This window comes from Parasteatoda tepidariorum, chromosome 6 (genome assembly GCF_982258835.1).
Source record: "Parasteatoda tepidariorum strain Cologne lab strain chromosome 6, Ptep-v5.0, whole genome shotgun sequence".
Taxonomy (NCBI): Eukaryota; Metazoa; Arthropoda; class Arachnida; order Araneae; family Theridiidae; genus Parasteatoda; species Parasteatoda tepidariorum.
Window position 1 is genome coordinate 25,933,633 of NC_141760.1, and position 23,265 is coordinate 25,956,897.

General features: G+C 29.0%; 1 protein-coding gene across 1 annotated transcript in view; it reads right to left on the minus strand.

Annotated features, from left to right (window-relative positions):
- Positions 1–23,003, minus strand: part of LOC107450171 (cytochrome P450 4c3-like) — a 38,810-nt gene extending 15,807 nt beyond the window's left edge. The window contains exons 1-4 of the mRNA XM_043041980.3: positions 22,497–23,003; positions 18,331–18,443; positions 4,666–4,751; positions 2,449–2,636 (exon numbers count right to left, since the gene is read on the minus strand). Of these exons, the coding sequence (XP_042897914.2) occupies positions 2,449–2,636; positions 4,666–4,751; positions 18,331–18,443; positions 22,497–22,755 (646 nt within the window). The 5' untranslated portion in view covers positions 22,756–23,003. The remainder of the gene's footprint in view (positions 1–2,448; positions 2,637–4,665; positions 4,752–18,330; positions 18,444–22,496) is intronic.
- Between the last annotated feature and the right edge of the window lie 262 nt (positions 23,004–23,265).

Consider the following 23,265-nt stretch of genomic DNA (forward strand, 5'->3'; position numbering starts at 1 on the left):
AAAAAAAACATAATTTTGGTTAATAAAACTTAAAATATATGGTAATTATACCACTCATTAGGTAATTTTTCCGTTTATGTGGTAATGGTAATGGTTTTAATGAACAACATGCATTTAAACTGATTTTAAATTTTTATCCCACTTTCTTCTCTAATGATTCAACAAAATATGGTAATGATTTTGCTTTTTCTACAATTAAATATTCATTTGTAATCCCTAATGTTTGTACTCGCTTGACGATAATTCGAAAAATATACATGCGTATTAAGGAGATAATTACAAAACAGACTTCATTTATACAATTATTTACTTTATTATAAAATTATTTTTTTATAAATTTATTTATTCTTCATTTTTTTAGATAAAATAATCCTATCTTTACATAAAAAAATAATCATTTATTGTTTCTACCTAAAAGTTAGGAATTAAAGAAAACTTGTTTTTGTTGAGGATTTTTGAATAAACTAGCTTTCACCTGCCTCAATTTTGCTTCAAAAAGTTAACAGTGTAAAGAGAATCAATCATTGAGAGTGTAGGGTGTACACGAAGAAAACAAATTCTGGTAAAATTGCCATACTGTATAGTAATGATACCTAGTAAAAAACAACAACTTAATTTAAGTTAATAGAACCTTAAAATATATTGGGAGTAAAAATAAGTTCCCGCAGTTTTCTATCAAAAATTAGTAGTTTGTAGTGAAAATCCGTACATTATCTTTTATTCAAAGTATTCTCTATTATTAGACACTACTTTTTTTCCGTCTTTCTGGGAGCATTTGGATACCACTTTGGAAAATCTTCGAGGATATCCGCGAATCGACCCATTCCTTGGTTTATTCTAATGAATTAAATTCCTCTAATGAAGTAAATGTGCCATCGACTGGAATAGTTTAAAATCTGAAAGCTCAAAGTCTGGTGAATACGGCGAGTGGGATAAGACTTCTATTTGAAGTATTTCCAAATAGCATAATCAGTTTTCATGCAAAATTGACGTTTAGTGTCTCTTGGCTTCAGTTCATATGGAATCCAACTTCCCTGTTTTATGTTCATTCTCAGAGATTTTAAACGATAAGAAATTTCTTGCTGAGTCTTTATTTCCCACTGCTGTAATCGAGTGCGGATTATATATATAAGACATGTGAGTATATACTTCATGACTACTTGTAATGTAAGAGCAAAATCTTTCTGTGTTCGGGACGAATTTTTTTCCATTAATTCTTCCAATTCCTTGTCTTCTTACAATTTCGGCCTTCCACTGAGTCCTTTTTCTTCCACGTCAACTTTACTTCCACGTCTAACCATATACTTCTCCAAGCAATCCATGCGCCTCAGCTGCAGACTTCTTCCAATTAAAGAAGTAAATGAAAAGTTCCCTCAAATGACAATTATTTGGCATGAAAACAATTACGTAATGCTAATACGGAATCACTAATATTTTAAGTTTATGTTGTTTTCAGATGAACAAACTTACAATAAGACGTTCAACGCCAGTCAATTTCTGAATAACCTTCTTGTGGTGCCATCTTGTGATGAAAGACGGAAACTTATTTGTGCACCCAATATGGTAATTAAACCATTTACTTGATCATTTTTCCGTTCATTTGGTAATTGTTTCCCAGTAATTCAATTTTTCAAAATTATAGTTTTTACTACAAGACATTTATTGAAACATACAAGAATGAAACGCAATTTGAACCGAATAAATGGTTTTTAGGCCATCATATCCTTACGAATCATGAACGCAGTGTGTGACTGAACCAAATGCAGTCGCTACGATTCAAACCTGTGTCGTATGTATAATTAAAATGCTCCGCAATTAACCCCTTTATGTATGGTTTTAGAAATCTAGTCAAAAATGAAGTCAGAATGTATAAAAGAATTTAGCTCTGTAATTATATAACTTAAATACATTACTTAAATATACAGTTATATAACATAAACTGATATTTAAGCTGTAAAAAATGATATAGAAATTTACGAGACACTATTGGTGAGAAAGACAGGTTGAAAAACATCTAAAAGATGAAAACATTTGATTGTCCGGTGAAACTTTGATGGTGCTTTTTACAGTCGTCTTTGAGGTCTTTCTCTTCTAATGCTTCTCGTACAGCTTTCCTTAGTGGTGATTTATTAGGCCTTGATGGGTTTACTTTGTTTTGCCCTTACTGACATAATTGTTAACAGCCCCTTATGTGCAGTCATTGTGTCTTTGTTTCTAGCAAGAATTCTAAGTATACATATTAAGAGCGGTGATTTTGAAGCACCCAGTAGAACCTTAATTACACTTAATATATTTAGATAATTAGTTGTGAAAGTTTCGAAACTAGAAAAAAAAACTAATTCCTAAAGTTTTGGGGAAAAAAACTCTTTGTTGTATTAAACGGAATTCCGGGATCCAGAAAGAGAGAGAAATAGAAAAAAAAAATTATAAAAATAAAAATGGTCTCACCACAAAGTATGTCCAGTGTGCACAAGGTGATTGGTTGAACAACGTCGAATATTTCGCCAACTTTTTCATCCAGTACTTGAGTAAGTATTCTGGATTGTTCGTCGATGACTGGTTGAAAATCACTTAGAATGCGGAAGTGAAAAGCTGGCGTAAGCAGTTTCCGTCTAGCTCTCCACTTAGAGCCGGAACTTCAAAAGAGAAAAGAAATTCTTAGTTTGTATTTAAGGAGCATATTTTTTCTTTTATCGTACATTATTTCTTAATATACGAAACGAATACGAACGTATACGAAACCTTAAATTTGAAATTTTTTTTATATTTATGCTGAATGCTCTCAAAATATCATCAATATTATATTATTTATAAACTCCTAAATTTAATTAAGAAAAGCTAGATTTTATGAACTCAAATAAATTTTTTAATAAAAGAAAAGAAAATATCCGATTTTTCATGAAATTCCTTTGAACTGATTTCAATCTGTCTGAGGAATAAATAATTATTTTGTACGAATTTTGAAGTATCTTAAATAATAAATAAAAACTTAATATTTATAATAAACAAATTATAATTTTCTTTTGTAATAATTTTTAGTAAAATTATATATTATTTCTACTAAAAGGTAACAAAACAATTTTTAAGCTTTAACCCTAAATTATTGTCTTTTATAATTTTTCCTCAACCCTAATTTTTGTAAAAACTTTTCGGACAATATTTATCAAACTAATTAAAGGATATTTTATTTCAGCTACTCATAGTTTTAAAAATTTGCAAATGACATACATATTTTTACACCGAGGTGTATTTTGACTCTATACACTCTCAAAAATAAAACTCTCTTTTTTGATGTGTCCATAAATTAGCGTTATGCTTGTGAATTAGTTTCTTCAATGAATGCGAACCGAGGAGTAAGGTGAAAGGGTATGGTGCTGACATCTGTTAAGGAGTGGGAGAGTTGCTAGTTCTTTGACGTCTGCTGAATTTGAACCCAAGGACTTCTGTGTTCGTAGGTCTGATACTGTTACCACCAAGGAAAAAGAAGTACGTCCCAGAATTGAGTTAGTTTCTACAGTAATTGCATAAAACGCCTTATGCAATTACTGTAGAAATCAGCGATAAATTCTACCAGATTTGCCTTTTCATTACAATTTCGGTAACTAAGGCTTTTTTTCTCAAGGAAATTAGTTGGTGGCATAAATTAACGGCCTGTTCTCCGAGTTTTTCTTAGCCATATAAAAAGATTTATTTTCATTGCAGTAATGTTCAATTATGCACTTCCCTAAGGTTGTTGAAATTTCACAATTTTATAGTTCAACGAGATTTAAAATTTTTATTAATATAAGTTCTTGCTTAATATATGTATCATTCGCTTCTTCGCAAAGATTTTGTCTCAATTTGACAAATGGTTAATTAAATTACTAAAAATTAATCGAATGTTTTCAAGCATTGAACTGGACTTAGTAACACACATTTGGATTAAAATACTAGGATTATAATGTGTGTTACACGACAATGCAATTTTGTTATGCGTCATTTTTGAGACTGTTCAATTTGAGAAAGTCGTTACTGAATAATGAGTACAAGGGCTTTGCAACTTCAACAGTATTTGCTTCAGAGCTATTTTGTTTAATTTTTAGAAACTCTTTTTTGGACTGTATCACTATAAAAAGTGTATTTACGCAGATTTTAAATAAACTAATAAACTATCGAACAACTAATAATAATTTATTTTATTTTGCTTAAAGGCTTATAGAACATGCAAGTTAACAAATTCTAAAGTTGATTTCAGATTAAGTAGATATAAAATTCACCCGATTGAAAGTAAATATGATGATGGAAATTAATGATTAATACGAAACCCTTTACTATTTTATTCAACATATCTTAATTTTATTTTAAGCATTTGTTAAAAATCTATGCAGAAAAGTTTAAACTTTTTACGTGAAGATTTACTTGTATTGAGGTTTTACAAAAAATACATTTGCGCACAATACTCGCAAAAGCTTTAATAATATATATTAAGATTTTAATACAATAATATTGCTTATCGAGCTTTTAGATTTTATTTATTTCATAAAACTTTCGTCTAGGATTCTAGAACTAGTTTAACTAGTTTTCTCCCTACTAAAAAAAATGATGGACTAATGGAGTTTTTGAGAAAAACATTAAACAGTAAGATTTATAAATGTGAAGTATATAAAAACGCAACTTTAGTTTTACCTTGTTATTAAACCTTCCTTAAACCAATTGTTTAGAAATGCATACATAAATGTCTTCTTCAGTACTGTATTGCTGTTCAAAATCAGCTGAAAAAAACATTAAGGTGTATTAGTATTTCAGAAATAAATGACGCACACTCAAATTAATTAAATAAATAACTAAAAATGGAGAAATTACAGCGAATTACAAACAAATTATACATTATATGGATATGTAATATATTGTACATATAATATATTATATGGAGAATTATAAACTTAACTAACTCATCGCATATTGTTTAATTTGTTATTTATGTTTAAAAATAACTTAATTTATTGCAAAATTATAAAAAAAAAAAGATTGTGTTTTATTTTTATGCTTATAACTGGAATCTATATAAGTGTCCAAGTTAGATAACAAAATAATCATGAAAATATTTTTAAGAATTTGTTATTTTTCTTTTAATTACGAATGACAAATACTCAATTTAGTTGCAATGACTTTAACTTATGTAAGAATAAATCTACAATTGTTTTTAATTAAATTTAATTTAATATACGCAAAAAAAAGATATTAAATGAGTATCTGATAGACTGATAAGCTCATCACTTATTGATGAACAAATGTCATTCAAAGTAACAATTAAAAAGCATGTTAAAACTTAAATTTCACTTTTGAAACCCTGTTTTATAATTTACTCTTTAAAAAATACTATTGTTGTTATTTTCTATTAAGACAAGAGGGGGGGGGGTGCTTCTACTTGTTTTTCAGTGGCACCATCTATTGCTAAGAATTCGACTTTTGTCTCAAACATACGTCATAGACCATTGTGCAGATGGGACAGATTCACAGACCATCCATCCTCAAATAGCAATTTTGACATGAACCGGAGTATGATCAATCTCCGATCCTGTTCCCCCAGAGGTATTGATTTGTAAAGGGAACTTGGAGGACTTTGTGACCTCGACATAATTAACTTGAAACCAGTCACCATTTAATACACGGAGATTCTTATGCCGATGGGATTCGAACTTAAGTTCTCACGAACCCTCCCTCCTCCCATAAACACTATTATCACAGGTTACTATAAGGTGTTCGGGATAACTTAAAAATCTTTTTTGCTAGATAATATTCAGCTGGTGATATGCAATAATTTGAATTTGATTGTTGGATTTGATGCTGTCGGATACTTTAATACTGTGTGTATCTTAGAACTATAACTTTAAACCATTACTTATATACAAGATAACATCATCACCAATTAATAATTTTCATCAAAATGGTCTTTTTGCTGTTGTTTGTTTATTTTGGAGCTTACATTTTCATTGTGGTTTTTTTCTCTATATTTTTATATTCGCTATTTTTTTTCTGTAAGGCATAATAATGGGCATCCGAGCTTTTTTTTCAAAACTGGCTTTTATTAGTCCTAAAGTCAAACTTGGAATGAAGGGCTTAGATAGTCAATTTAATAATATTCCCTAATGAAATGTTATGAATACTTAATATGCATTCTGAATAAATAAATTCATCTCATACATTAACCTCTATCTCCGAAGGGGCTTTACCTATCATCAAAAGCATTAAATAGTTAATGATTAAATTGCTGCGCCATTTCTTCAAGAACTAGAAAGTTGCTAATTTTTAACTACCGATTATATGTTTTCAGCTTATGCTTGTCTGAAAGTATATTTGTTCAGTCTATATTGTTTGTTGTTTATTGTATGTTTGTTTCATTAGTTAGCAAAACTTTTGTTGACTTGTATCACAGATTTTTGTCTCACTGTTATTACATCACTTGTGTTTTGTCTTAATATTGAATGCATACCACGTGCCACCGAAATATGTAGAGGATTTAATAAATTGTACGATTTATGGTCTTCATTTGTTTTTACTCATTCTGCAAATTAATAATGCTAATTATTAATAATGTAAGAATAAATCAGAATTTGCATTTAACCAAATTTAAAGGAAACGAATGAGTATTTCACTTAAATTGTGAAACAAATCGAGCATTTTCTCCAGAGAAAGGAAATTTCCGGAATTTAGGCAGCTGCATGAACCAACACCGCAAACGGTGATATGAATACTAATATCGAATTCGTATTATTCTTCGAAGTTGTTTATGGTAATGCACGCTTTATTGATGGAATTTTGATTTCTCGCCAGTTTGAAAGTTAAACAACTAAATGTGGTCCCATGAAGCTTTATTCTAATACTTGTATAATTCGCTAAATTCCCCCTTTGATTTTTATTTAAGAATATAAGCTATTTAAAAAGTGATCTAGTGGTGTGTAATTATTGACATAAAAAATGATTTTACGTTATGTAGTTATCATTTTGCAGAATTTTGAAGGGAAAAGTTATACATATTATACAAATCACAATTTCGAACCGATTCACATCATTTTTGGCGTACAGAGCATAAAAAATCGCATATTTCTCAAGAAGAATGTGACCTCTGTCATAAATATTTAATATTTTGCTTTATAAATATACATTCTTTAATATTATGCAAAAAATTGCATACTTTGCAATTCAAAATATTTTCGACTATTATTAAATAAAATAATGCAAAAATGATAAATAATTATTAAAAAAATGTTCTTTTTTTGCATGAACCTTTTGATATAAGAATTTTATAATTGTGTGCAAAATGTTTTGATTCGCAGAAAAAGTTCTTGAGATATGGCGAAATAGGCAGAAAGTAAACTCAACATGGGTCAAAATTTTGAACCGCTCAAACTACAAACTTCTTGGAGCAGGATTAGGGTCATTTGGATTCTTACTTCAAATACTTTGTAATCATCTTTAGAGGATACTTTAGGACAGTTCAACTTTGATTTCCCCGAATGCAATCAAGACTTCAATGTTCTATAACAATAGCATATATGTATCTTTTTATCTCAAATATTTGTGTGTTCAAAGAAATGAATCGAATTAATGTTAGTCAGTTACCAAGTTTTTAAATATACTCTTAAAATTTAACAAGAAATATTTCAGAAATTTAACTATGCGAATTAACTAGTTCTACTAATCATAATTTAATTATAATTCAGAGCTCAGCTAAAAGACTACAAATCGTGCATTGAGGAGAAAAAAAAACAGGGTAAAAACTTCCAGGATAGGGTAAAACTTATTGTGTTTCTAGCTCTATAGGAACATCAAAAAGCACAGTCATTTTTTCTGAAGCACTTTGATAATAATTTTGGTAAAAATAATATTTTTTTTATAATATGTGTTAAAATTCCGTAAATGTAAAAAAAGTTTGGTAATTTTATCATGATATCTTAGACCAGGGTTTCTTAACCTGTGGTTCATGGACCCCTTAGGGGTCCATGGGTCATATTTTGGGGGTCCACCGACTGCTCCTAATTTTTAAAACGTTTGGACCAATAATATTTAAATAACATTGATTATTTTTTTCTTTCTAAAAGGTGAAAATACATACATATTTGAAACTAGGTGATCGAGATACCCCAAATTCAGTACGGACTGCACACAGCCCTCTAATATCCCTGTCATATTTTTAGCATCCTCCTCTAATCGGCTTCCAGTTTGCACCATCAGGGGCAACCCCCTGATGACGTCCGCTGTACTATTTTTATTATCCCCTATCAAGCTACGTAAATTTGACACCTTGTTCATGTTACTAGATCTAGAATTTTTTACTAAGAAGAAAGCCTAGTTTTTGAAATCTGGAACATTAGACAAACTTGGATTTGGTATTCCACAAAAACCTCTGGTTGAGACATCTCTCAAAATTGCGTATCATATTGCTAAAAGCAAGAAACCGCATACTTTTGGAGAGACGTTAATTAAGCCATGTGCGCTGGAGATGGTTGAATTAGTTTGTAGATTGGAACAGAGAAAAAAAAATTGAGGCAATTCCATTTTCAAATGATGTGACACATTTAAGAATAGTTGAAATTTCTTGCAATATCTTGAAAAAGATCATCTATGAATTGAAAGTATCGCCATTTCCCTTTAGTATGCAACTGGATGAAACTACAGATATCTCGAATTATAGTCAACTTCTTGTTTTTGTTCCTTACTTGTCTCTTGATACTATCAAAGAAGAATTTTTATTTTGTGAGTCTATTTTGTAAAATACAAAGGCAGTTGATGTTTTAGCAATGTTAAATGTTTTCTTTGCCAAACAAGACTTCGGCTGGAAAGAAAAACTTCATTCACTTCGTATAGATGGAGCACCTGTGATGCTTGGCAATAAATCTGGTTTTGCCCTGTTGGTAAAACAAAATCTCCTAATGTTCTTGTTACTCATCGTTTTTTACATAAACATGAGCTGGCTACAAAAACTCTTCCAACCAGCTTAAAAGAAGCATTATCAAAAGTTATTAGTCCCGCAGTGGACTGATCGTTAAGACACGGTTCCCAGCAGATCACCGAAGTCAAGCATCACTGGCAGCTGTCAATGTGCGGGTGGCTTACCACTTGGATCAGTGTGAGTAAGGATCGAGGGTGTGTGGTATGGGTCCTCAATAAACTGTTCTACCGTAAAGTGCTCGACTACGCGTGCAGGTCGTTGGGCTACTGAAGCGGGGGTGCCATTCCCTCTGCAGAGGATCAAAATTGTGATGGCATGTCTTCGGATCATCCTCAGGGATGCTTCCCAGACCGTCGCCAATAGCCCATTGTGCAGCTCTAGTGCGACGTAAATGAACAACAACAACAAAAGTTATTAAAACTGTAAATTTTATTAGACGTAGAGCTCTTAATCATCGTCTCTTTAAAACGGTGTGTCAAGAAATGGACGCAGAGCATGAGGTACTTCTGTACCGCACGGAATTGCGCTGCCAGTCACGAGGGCAGGTTTTGAAACAATTTTTCATGTTGAAGATCGAATTATCACTTGTTCTAGAAGAAAAAGATAACTCATTCTTCGAATATTTAAACAAAAAAAATTTTACCTATAAATTGTCTTACCTGGCCGATAATTTTAACCACATGAACAATATAAGTCTTTTAATTCAAGGACCCGATATCACCATTATGGATGCAACTGAGAAATTAGAAGCATGATAATTGAAGATGCCACTTTGAAAAAAATAGAATTCAAAATGAGATATATGCAAACTTTTAAATGTTGGACGAAGTGCTTTCTGAAAATGGATCTTGGCAAGATAATTTGCTACTGAATAACTTAAAAAATGAAATCTGTGAACACCTGGAAGTACTTCAAGTTTCATTGAAAAAATATTTTAATTTAGGTGAGATAAAGATAAAAGATGAGTTGTGGATTCGTCATCTTTTTCTTTGTGATATTGACTGTATCGATGATATGAACCTTGCCAAGGATGAGCTTATTGATCTTAGAACTAAGTCCTTGCTAAAAATGGATTTCGATTCAAAAACACTCGGAGAGTTCTGGTCTTCTGTGAAAGAAGCCTACCCATTGCTTGTAAAGCGAGCTATATCAGCTATAATTCCGTTAGCTACAGTGTATCTTAACGACGCCGGATTTTCTACAGTTGTGACAATAAAAACGAAACATCGTTATCGATTGAATGTTGAACATGTTATGCTCGTTGCTTTGTCGAAAACCATCCCTCTATTCAATTTATTAATTAAGGAAAAGCAGCAACAACCTTCAGACTAAAAATTTTAATTTTAAATATTTTGTATACTATTGAAATAATAAAATTAAATGCCAAACTAAATTAAATACTAAAAATTGATGTTTTTTAAAATTTTTTTTCTCAGAGGGGTGGTCCGTGACTTCTTAAAAAACTTTAAAAGGGGTCCATTGTATCAAAAAGGTTAAGAAACACTGCCTTAGACTGTGGTATAAAAGCTATTTACTCAATTTAGTTTACTCTCCGATTTTACTTTTTTACTGAAATGTGTGAACCATAATTTTTGAAAGCTAGAATTTTCGGTAAAAATCGGTACCATGTGTATGGAAGCCGTAAACATAGGAATGGTTTAATATATATTTCGGCTTTATTACCAAAATTATGTTTTTATCGTAAATGTCTTTACCATACAGAACGGTAATTTCACCAGACTTTTTTTCTTCTTGTGGTTGAATATCTTTAAAGAAATGTATATTTTTTTCAGTGTATAGTAAAACACTGTTTATTTTGTTCTGTGAGACACAAAACATCAACTTAGACACAAAACAAACTGGCATTGTTAGTTAGAGTTTTCAATTTACCGAAACTGACCTACTTAATCTCAAAACTATGAAATACAACTAACATTAACTTTACTATAAAAGACATTTTAAGAGAGCTATTGGTCTGACTTTTTTCAAAAACAACAAAAATTTCCATACGAATCACAATCAGCGAAAAAAGATTTTTCTTCATTAAAACTTCTTCATTTGACTGTTCTTTTCTACCTGAAACAGTGTAAAAATCTGCTTTTTAATTTACTTAAGTTTACTTAGATCGTAATGTTTATAATTGTTGAAAACTTTCCTTCATAATTGTTGGAAGATGTACCTAAGCGTTTAAAATTCGCATTTGACTTACATTGATATATTTTATACAGATATATTTTTCATATATATTTTACAAAAAAGAAAAAGAACTCTAAAATTTGTTTTTAGGTATGAAATACTTTATTTTCCCAAGGAGTAAAATGCATTTAATTTTTTAGTTAAAAGAACATGCTACATATTATAACAAAAAGTTATAAGAACATGATTTCCTTAATTTTTTTAAAATGTTTATTTCAAATATATAAACGTATTTAATTTCGGATAGAAACGTATTTAATGTTTGTTATCGGAGTTTTTACCTTACTTCAGACTATTAGCAGTTACTTTCTTAAAACATTTAATTTAATTCAAATAATTATACGTGCTTCATTTTTTTCAGAAATAATAGGACATGATTTCCGAAAGTATTCATTTAGAATAATGGAATGTTATTTAATATATTCTTTTTAAGCTCGAATTTTATTAATATGAAATTTACTTTACTTATTTCTTATTTTACTTATTATTTATTCATGAGCCGGTGAACCACTAATTTAAAAAAATGAGCTAATGTTTAATTTAGTTCGAGTTAAAGCCATTAATACAATTTTCATATTCAAACAAAGCTCCACAAATGCTGGCAAATATTTTCATGTTTAACAATCTCCTAAACCTATTAAAGTTAGTTATGCTACTTAATATAACGTGTTATATAACTAATAACGGGAGAATCCGGGTTACTATTATAATTGTAATATAATTTTAGGGAGAGCGATATACGAAAACTGGATACATATTCTCTTGGTAAATATTCACCATTGAAGTTTATTTATTGATGTTGGGGATACGGGTGAACGATAGTTATAATAATCAACTTCAAATATCATGTATGTTACAGTTTACTGAAATAAGCTATTACTATTTCAAAAATCGATATACAACAGTAATAGCGTCTAGTGTCACTCATGCTACATATTCAGAATGGTAAACTTCTAAAATTTACATTGTGAAATTATGATGAAATAACCGGGAGCCTGTCCATCCAATGAACCGTAAAGTTTACGGTTAGGAACATTTTTTTTACCTTTACGGTTTTGTAACCATTTACAACTAGCATGATTTCAAAATCATAAGAATGAAATTTAACTGGACATTGGAGTGAGGTTATGTTAGGTTTTTCGTAAATATACTCTTACGGAAGATAGATTTAAAGAAAACTTATAAATTAGTTATGAATTAACCATAGTGCGAAAGAAACTTATCAGAATTGATTCTTTAGCTATGAAATGAATGCAATGCTATTGAGGATTCGGAACATATCTTCAACAACTCTCGGAGATTTAAAGATAAAGGAAGAGAATATTTTCCAAGTAATTTTACTTATTTAAACCTTTACTTATTTTACCTTTACCTTACTTATTTAAACCTTTAAAAATTTTGGAACAACAAACAGATACTAGGAGGAATAAACAATATCACGGAAGAATGATTTAAAAACTAATAGACTGAAAAATTCATAAATCCTAAGCAGACTTTGCGACCATTTTTGAAAAAACTCTAAGATCTTTATATTTATAATATATATCGACTAATTATTAAACAGTTTTCTGTAAACTAACTAAATTTGTTTTGTAAACATGCACTCCTCAACTGTTCGAGATTTAAAAATAAAAGAAGAAAATATTTTCCAAGTAATTTTGCTTATCAAAACATCGAAAAATTTCGGTACAACAAACAGATACTCGGAGGAATTAGCAATATCATGGAAGACTTATTAAAGAGCTCATGGACTGAAAATTACATGAACCTTAAACAGATTTTGTGACTATTTTCAAAGAACTCTAAAATTTCTATATTAACATTATATCGATTAATTACTAAACAGTTTTTTTATAAACTGGTCAACATATAAGCATTTTGGAGTGTTTGCAAAAAAAAAAGAAAAAAAAAAGAAAAGCGAAATTGAAATTTAAAAACTGATTACATTTAAACTTAACAGTTGCAGCTTTATAAAAATAATAACGATTACTCTGCTTATGCAGAGTATTTGTTAATAATTGACTAATAATTGTTAGTAATTGACAAATAATCTAATAATTTGTGGAATTTAAAGTTAAATTATAAAAGTTTTTGGAACACTAAAAAGGCATTTTTTTTAGCGGGGGAGATTTAGAAACTGAATAAACCCTCTAAAATACCAGCCCAAAATAAATTGGGAGCATTTATTTCTACTTAAAGCAAAGCCCTTGTAGGATTCGTATTCTTTTTATTCGAAACTCCATTTTATTTTTAGTTTATGAATAATAGATAAGATTAACTTTTTCGAGAACTCGAGTTTAGTTTGTGAAATTCTAACACCCTGTTATTTATGTATATAACACCAATCGTAAAATCCTATTTTATTACTTCTAAATTATAGCGCCTTAGCTAAACTCTTCAGCAGGCAGATTATCTATTTGTGGTTCATTTTATAGAGTCGTAACCCCTAGAAAAATATAGTTCTCACATTTTGTTTTATCAAGGTAGTAAAATATTAAGTTTCCTGAAGATATTGAACATATTAAGCTACAAATAAAATTTAGCGATATATTTTTGAGGGTAATATAAAATTATATCATTTGTTACTTTCTTATTTTAATACATTAGAATACGTGTAAAAGAGAAGTACCATCAAGTGTATAAATTTCGCTCATGAATATAGCTTTAAACTGTTTTGCTTGTATAGGGAATGCTTGTAATTTTCTTTTAAATGCAAGTGAGAAAAAATATTGCTGTAATTATTAGAAAACAAGGCATATAACAACTAACAACTCAACATTAATTTTATCGATATGATATTTTACATGATTTTTTTTTATTTAACAAACATAAAATTGTATTACTTTTATCGGAAAAAAATATTTGTAGCATCTATAGGGAGTTTATGAGCTTCCTTGAATAGATACATGTACACTGAGGGCTTATATTTCCCATAAATTGCTTATTATTTTTTTTTCTAGTCTTATGCAGTGATTAAGTTTCACACATAAAACATCTATCTGTTTATTGGGTATTAAAGCTCAATCTGTGTATTTTACACTTGTCGATATAAATTATTTTTACATTGCTACTTATTTGTGATTATAAAATAGGAAAAAATGTCGCATAAGCCTTTTAGTGTTTAGGTTTCATACTACATATGATTGTATATGCCTCATGCACTGAGAAAAAATGTGATCAAAACTACCAAAATATGGTAAAATTTATAGTGTTACTGGCTCTTTGGGAACAACAAGAACCTGGGTAATATTTATCGAAACGCTTTGGTAATTATTTTTGTAAAATTAAGAATAAAATAAATTTATAGTATATGATAAACATTAGTAAATACTTTGAAATTTGATAAATATGGTAAAATTTGGTAATTTTATCAAGATACATGATTTTATCATATCATGATTTTATCATACCATAAAAACTATTTATTGGGTAAAAAAACCAGAACGGTAAAATAGTGATGCAATTTTAGCAGAAGTTTCTTCTTCCTTTGAGCAAAATTTATCTCTCCGTATTTCTTTTTGATTTTCGATTTTTTTCTCCGAATTTTTACTTTTTATGTAACTTTATCATTCATTGGATTAAAATTACTTACGTCATGCATATCATTACATTATGATTTCGATATTCGATTACATTATATTCTATTTGATTTCTGCTCTAAATATTATTTTAAAAAAATATTTTTTCCGATAAGTTTAAGAAATCAAACTAATTTTAATATAAAATATTTCTCAAATGATTAAAACTTTTCAACAATGAATTGTGTTTGTTTGCGATAAAAGAATGCACAAAATATTTGCTGAACCTGCTCCTACTTGAAACTCAGTTGAGAGTTGGAGCGTGTTGCTTTTTCGCATTGAAAAAAATCACTAGGGAAATCGTATTTTGCATAATTGTTTTTTCTTAAATGAATTTAATGCAGTGGAATAGCGGCTAAAAAATAAAGAACTCAACTCAAAATTCAATTTTATGTTTTAAATTTCTAGAAATTCTTTTATTTTGGTTGTGTTATATTGAAGGCCTTTAACACTTTAAAAAGTTAGAACAAAATTTAAAAAGAAAATTCTCTTCTTCTGTATACAGAATGTTTCTAAAAAGTCCTATGAAACTAAACAAATGATAATTTGTTAAACATTAGCATATTAAAGGCAAATATTATCACAACAGTATAATAAAATATAATATTTTTTTAATTTTAAGAGTAACTTCGTTAAAAACAGAAAGTTTTAATAGATTCTAAGTCTATATTGAAATACTGAGCGACTTATAATAGGTCCATGTGCATAAGTTTCTTTCAATGAGTTAATAAAAAGTTAGTATAATTTTTTAATAACCTTTCATTCACCTATATATATATTTCTCTTACACGGCACAAAAAAAAAGCCTCATTACAACTCCCCGAATGGCAACGTTAGAAAATCGACCAATGATTGCTGCTAAAAATGTCACATGGCAAATCTAGATGAGGTGACTCAACATATAGCGCTTTTAAAAACGGGAACAATAACCAGAGTGAGCATTATCAGGTTGTTCAATTCAGATTCATGCCCTAAGAACATGATAATATTTAATTTAAACTGGCTCAACATATAGCGCTTTTGAAAACGGAAACAATAACCAGAGTGAGCAATATCAGGTTGCTCAATTCAGATTCATGTCCTAAAAACATGATAATATTTCATTTAAACTCAATTAGGAATTAGTTAATTAATTGAAGTGAGAATGCTTTAAAAGGCCGCTGTTGAATTGATATTTTTCTACTGGGAGCTACCTAAACGTCTAAAAAACGTCTAATTGTTTGTATTGAATGCATTGAATCTATATATATATTTCTTTTACACGGTTACAAAAAAAAGCCTCATTACAACTCCCCGAATGGCAACGCTAGAAAATCTACCAATGACTGTCGCTAAAAATGTCACATGCCAAATCATGCTGAGGTGGCTCAACATATAGTGCTTTTAAAAGCGGAAACTGAAATAACCAGAGAGAGCATCAGCATGTTGTTCAATTCAGCTGCTGGAATCTCATACTATTAAGCTAGACAGAAGTGAGTAATCTTTGTCGATAGATCTCTATTTTAGTATTTTGTCGAAAGCGCTTTTTTTCACGAATTTATATAGACTAAACTAGTTTTTAGTCATGGACAACTTAATTTTGGCCTCTCTAGGGTTAGATTATTTGACAGCCTAACAATAGCTCCAAGTCCAGAAATTTATAATTGTGTATTTAAGGAAGTTCTTAATCTTTAATAGTAATTATTTTTTGCTATTATTTTTTTGCTAAGCCCTTAATCTTTCTCAGTATTTGTTCGCATTTAGTATTTATTGCAAATTAATGTTTAGTTTCTGCAAGTTTTTCTTTTGTATGTTAAACTTCTAAGACTTATACTTACGTTTTTAACAAAGTTGTGAATCAATCACTAATCAATTGCAATTCACTTATTTCAATTTTTAATAGACTTAATTATAGCCAAAATTTTAACATTTTAGAAGCGATATCAGTTTTAGAAATTTTATCTTAAGATTTTATACTATAGCACATTTCTAATAGGTTTAACGAATTACATGTCATTTACTTGAATTCAAATTTATTTTAATGATTTAGTATTTACTAAAAAGATGTATTTTTTTTTAAAAATAAGTTGTTATGTGGATTTGAATGATTGTTTTGAATTCTTAGAATTTTGTGCATTTGCAATGTACCTAAGTCAGTAGCGAGCGAAGCGAGCTTGGTTTGCGAAGCAAGCCATATAAGATTGCGTAGCAATTTTTGGGGGTTGGAGAGCGTCAGCGAGCTGGGGGCGCAGCCCACTAGTATATTATAATCGAGCTCGAGTTAAGAGGGTAACTCATGAATTCAGCAACAAAATTTTTTTAATATAAAACCAATAATTGAGTTTAGATTTCCTAAAATGATTGAAGTCCTTGAAATATGTCAATCAGGTACATGATTTGAGGTTATTATTTTTTAATTTTACGTTTTTTCACAAGCATTATTTTTTTTAAAGAAAAAGAGCATAAAAATCACTTTTTTACTATCTTTAAATCGAATATTTTAAAATTCACAATTGTATTCATAGAAAACAGGATGCTCTAATTTATAAGCGCAAATGAAATCTTATAAATGAATATATAGGAGAGAGAGCGCGTACCAAAAAAAATTAAATCTGTTTAATTACTAGTTGGAACTTGAAGGTTTTTCTAACAATTGCTTTTTATCTCCTTTCTGTTTAAACTTTCTCAAACATTAAAAATTTATTTGAGAAGCGAACAGGTCTCGATTCCTCGTCAATACTCCTTTGATCCACCTCCACAATAGTAATTTGTTAAATTTTCATAAACTTTAATTAAAAATTACCATATTATATCTTATCTAGCTGAGTAAACATTGCACCGACATTGCGTCCCAAAAAGTATGGTTAGAATTCCAATGTAGAAAATTGCAGAGGTGTTGAGAGATGCAAAATAGTGAAAAATTGTTTAATGATTAGGTCTTCAATTGTAAATTGGTATGAGTTTTATCACAAGAATAGTAAATATTAAAAAATTTAACTTTGAATCACTCTTATTTTTCTGTTATATCTTTGCTCAATAATATATTAGTTTCTGGTACAATACACACATGGCAACATGTCTGTCTTTCTTTCTGTTTCTTTTCTTTTCACTTAATAACCAGTTTCGCAATGTTTATGAGACATTTAAGAAATTTGTATGTTCCAGGACAAGCAATGCACGCGTCACAATTGTATGATCTTGCTTGCTTCGGAAAAGTATATGAAATGCTTCAGTTGTGACTGGTCAAAATATTTCCATACTCATGGGCCTCTTTGAAACTTTACAAATCAACACTAAAAAAAAACAATTGCTTGAACAGCGTACTATAATTACAAAAGAAACATCTGTAACACCCTTCTGAAATCATTTGCGCTGTGTAGGTACTGGTGGGATTATTTCTCTATCTTTATATTTAAAGGCAAAGTTTTTGTTCGTGTTTAAAAAAAATAATAATGAAAATTAAAAACAAATGTGCAAATATTTTTGGTTATAGTCGGTAATAAAAATAAAAGCTTTATATATTTCGTTTCGCTAGTATGTTTAGTCTATATTTATAATTTATTTCTACTAAGAATTTCTATGTTATCAGAACTTTTAAAATGATAAGTTCTTATGGTAATTAAAGCAAATTTTTACGATGCTTACTTCAACTGTTTCCGGTTTGAAGAAGACAACGACTGGCTTTATTCCAATCCACATGCGCCACAGCTTTTCTTTATAGAACAAAATGGTGGTGCCACATAACACTTGAAATGTCACTATAAAATATCATACAGACATGTTGTGATTCATATACATTTAGATACACATTGAAATTTGAAACTGAATCAATCAAAACATCAGGAAGCTGATAACAAGACATATTTTTTCTATCTACATTTATACAAATATCTAATGAATCAAATATTTAAAATGCGCAATCATCAAAATAAGAGTAATTTAATGAAACAGTAATAAAATATTTAAAATAGTTAACTACGACATGGAAAATTTTTCGATTAGAAAAAGAAAACATAAAAAAATTACTTTTATATACATAAAGATAATTGAAGGATTTGAGTTATGGGAGAATGAAGATAATTGAAGAACTTGAAACATGGGAAGATGAAGATAGTTGAAGGGACAATGAGAGAAAAATGAGAAAAGTTGCTTACGCATGAATTGAAGAAAGATAATGGAGTAAGAGGTAGCTGAAGATATAAACACTATAAACATGTAAACTAAAAACACTAAAAACATGAAAACAAAAAACACTAAGAGCCTGTCACAACCAGGTTTTATGTTTTTCCATCAATCAATTTCTTACAGGTTAGATAATTAAAAGACAAAAAAAAGGTCGGTATTGAAAAGTTTGTATCTATTACCAAGTGACATTTCGATACCAATTAAATTTTCGCTTTCAAGAACAAAATTATTTAAGTTACGTTTAAAAAGTTAATGTTATTAAACTTAGATTCCTAAAAGATGCACTTTTTTATATTTTCGTTAATTTTTTTGAGGGGAGTTGAAAAACTTTTGAAACAAGTGAAACATGTAAAATTAACTTCTACTGAATAAATTGCGTCCTAAAGATGTATTTTTTTTTCAATATTACTTTTTTCGAAAAATTTGATTTTCTTTCTTTTTTTTAAACACTTGCTAGGAGAGTTATCTGCCGGGTTTTTCGAGTCCTAAATCACAAATCTTTTGTTTTCGTTAATTTTTTTTGGAAAATCTTAAACGTTTTGAAACGAGTGCAAATATGTTGTATAAGTTGTATTGTATCGAAAATCATTCGTTTCTTTCATGTCATTTTTTGTTATTTTGGAGACTTGGAAAAGTTGTGAATTGCGGAAAAACATGAAAAATAAGTTTCTACAGGATTAATTGCATGCTAAAACATGTTTTATCTGCCTTCTTTCCCTTTGTTTTGAAAATTTATAGTTTCCGAAATTGATATGTTAATCGATCTAAGTTGGTTAATTCTACCTTTACTTTCAATACATTCACTGGAAGGAATTATGGATATGGAATTCAGCTACGGCAATGTATACATATACCCGTATCTCACACACAATATATGATCTGTCAAACTCAACAGCCCTCATTTCTCTAATTAATTGCATGACTGAGATACGTTTTGGAGGGGTACATTGTTACATAATTTGCAACACATTATGTTTTATTTCAATAAGTTCGAATGTTTCAAAACTAATTGATGTCATATTTTAGATAAATTCTTTCAGGTTGAATTATTGAACATAACGTTTGAATTTGTTTCAAGTGTTATTTTTATCAAAGAGTTCGAAAGCAAGAATTCAGCGATTATACGTGGTAAAGTTTTTGGATGGATAAAACAAAATTCAATTAGCAAAATAGTCAAAAGCTTTATCAAAATTAAAACAAATTTTTTTTTTAAATAAATTAGTTTTTCAACACTCATATGTTTCTGAAATTAAATTTTATGATGAAGTTTAGTTTAAATATATTACTATAACTTAATATGCACAGTAAAAAAAAGTTTCAAAAAAATAAAATTTTTATTTATGGAAAGTATTAAATGCTACGATAGCTGCGATATTATCTTCTATTATCTTTATTCTTTCGTAATTTTTTAATAAAACTGATAATTTAATAACTACTCTAATGCTTAAAAAACCTGTATCTTTATTTTCTTTAGAGAGTAAAATAGGTTTATAATTGTCCCCCTTAGTAATCGGGATAGAAATAAATCAGACCTCAAACGCTGTAAAAAATTCTGGATCATATTATTGTGATAATTTCAGTATATCAAATTTTATGTTCTGTAAAGATGGATGTAAAAATAGATTTTATGGTAAAAAATTCTGCACCTTGAGAGACATATTTCTAAAAGTAAACATTAAAATATTACGGATTAAATTACAGTAAAAAATACTATTTTCAGAGATAAAAAAAATATTGGGATAAAATAAGGCACAATTTTTAAGACTAAATAAATCCTAAAACAAAAATTTTTTAAATAAAATAACAACTTTTCTATGGTTCTGCACTAAAAAGTAAAAGATTGGTCGTACCTTACAAGAAAAGAGTTGGTATAGTTTCAGTTAATTTTTCAGATATTAAGCTCATTTTATACAAAGTTCATCTTATTTATATATATAAATGAGTGAAAATGTTATTTTTTATTTGTTAAAATCTTTTCTTTGGAATTTCTAATAAACTCTATTTCGAGAAATAGTATTTGCTCTAGGCAAAATAAGTGTTTGTTAAATCGGTTTCAGTTTCCACGAGATAGAAGACTGCAAAATTTATCTATTGAACACAATGATTTGCCAAATTCAAATTATTCCACTACAATAAACTGTGATCAGAATTGGGTAACGAATCCCCCCGATCTAAGGTTCAATGGTTTGTCTACCACCCTCATAAACTTCAATCATCAATTTAATTGTGGTATTAAACTATGTTGTGGGATATATACTTAAATGCAATCATGCTCATATCTAACAAGTAAACTTGTAATTTGATATTGTGGTCATATTTACTTTACAACTATTAAAAGAAAACATTGTTCCAACATGTAGGTAGTTTATAAATAAAATATGTACTATCATAGGGTTATCAATAATAATGTAAGTAGTATAAAATGAAACAAAATAAGAATTAAAAAAACTTCAAAATGTTTAAAGTGAAATCACAATAACGGTCAAATGTCATTTCTTCAGCATTAAAAAATACTTTTGTATGATTTTAAGTTATTTCATTAATTTGGTACTCTTAAAAGTTTTACATTCGGCATTTTTGCAATAAATTTTGTTTAAAAATGTCTCTTACAAAGCAGTCTATCATTATCTAAACATCAAAATCAATATAATATAAATTTATAATATAAATTGAAAATATAAATATAAATTGATTCATTTGTTAGAATTTTGATCAAAATAATCAGTGAAAAATGCTTCCGTTCATTAAGACAAAAGTGAGATCAAAACTACCAGAATATGGTAAAATTTACTGTGTCTCTGGCTCTATAGATACACCAAAAAACTCGGTAACTTTTATGGAAGTGGTAATGGTTTTGGTAAAATTATCAGTAAAATAATGTTTTGTAATATGTAATGAAAATTTGTTATTTTATCATACCTTAGAGCATGGCATAAAAACATTTATTCAGTTAAATTTACTTTTCAACTTTTTATTCTCTTCTAAATGTGTGGTAAATAGAATGCTGGTCCTGATATAGAAATGAGGGGGCCTAAGGCATAGAATTGTCAGGTCTACCCGGTCGTTATTTTAAACAACAGCTACTTGTTGTTTAATGATGAATTTCTTGCAATTATTTATGACCTAAGTAAATTACGCTACATTAGTAAATTTGAGCTTACATGTTTTTTAATCCTAAAATTCTAAACTCTGATAGACAATTCTTAATAAACAAACATAAAAGGAAATTATTTGTAACAATTAGAAGGTCCCAGTACTGAAGAGCTCCTAGGCCAGGGCCTCTTCTGCCTTATGATATATCAAGGACTAGGCAGAAGGTTAAATATGGTTTTGAAAACCAGAAATTATGGTAAACTGTTACCATAGGAACGGAAAAATTACCTAACGAATATAATCAATATCGTATATTTTGGTTTTAATACCCAGAATTTTTTCCTAGAAATGTTATTACTATACAGTGTGCCTATTTTATCCGAATTTTTTTCTCTGTGTACTCATGTCTATTAAGATATTTACTTAAAATTATTAAAAAAACAATAAATAATTATAAAAAATCAGTTCTGATTTATATTGCTTGTTATTATCAATAAACAACTATTTCATTTTTACAAAACAATTATACTTACATATGTTTGACTTGATTTGATTATTCAGTACCACAGTTTTCGCTATTGCTAAATACAGGAACAAATGATTGACATTACATCCTGGGAGCTTCCACAGTAAATTAGTCTTTTTTCTTTGTTCCAGCACCGTTCGGATCAATGGAATCACGACAAGAGACAATATTAGTGTCAGTATCCATAATTTCCAATTGTGTTCCGGTTTCCAATTGGTTGTTTTTGCTATAAAAACATCCGATGCAGCTCCGAAGAAAGAAAACATATTTTAAGAAAATGCGTTTGATTTTAGCACTCAAATCTTTTCGAAAATTTGCTTCAGGAATGAAATTGGTTGACAGCAAATAATTTCATTTTATGAAAGAATTAAAAAAAGAACGAAGAACATTGGTGAAAATAGCAGCAGTGTTACAAGAAGATGTATTTTTTAGGTGAGGGAAGTAGTGAAAGTTTGAAAAGGAGAGCTAAGTCACAACACGTGTTATGAAAGTAGGTTACCGTTCAGTTTGCCAGGTTAGATCATTCGCCGGAAGGATTAAACTTTCGTTTGTGCTTTGAGCTGCATTGACCGCAAGTTCAAGGCTATTAAGTTCTTCATAACCGTTTTCAAAATCAAAATGAAGACCTTTCGTTTAGAATAGTAACAGGTGATATCAGAATTTCAATAACAGAATATCGCCAGAAAATGCATTTTTTCCCATATTGTTTCTTTCTTTTGTTAATTTTCTGCACTCTAATTGTTTAGTAGTAACTTAATGTAAGTTGTGTTAACTAA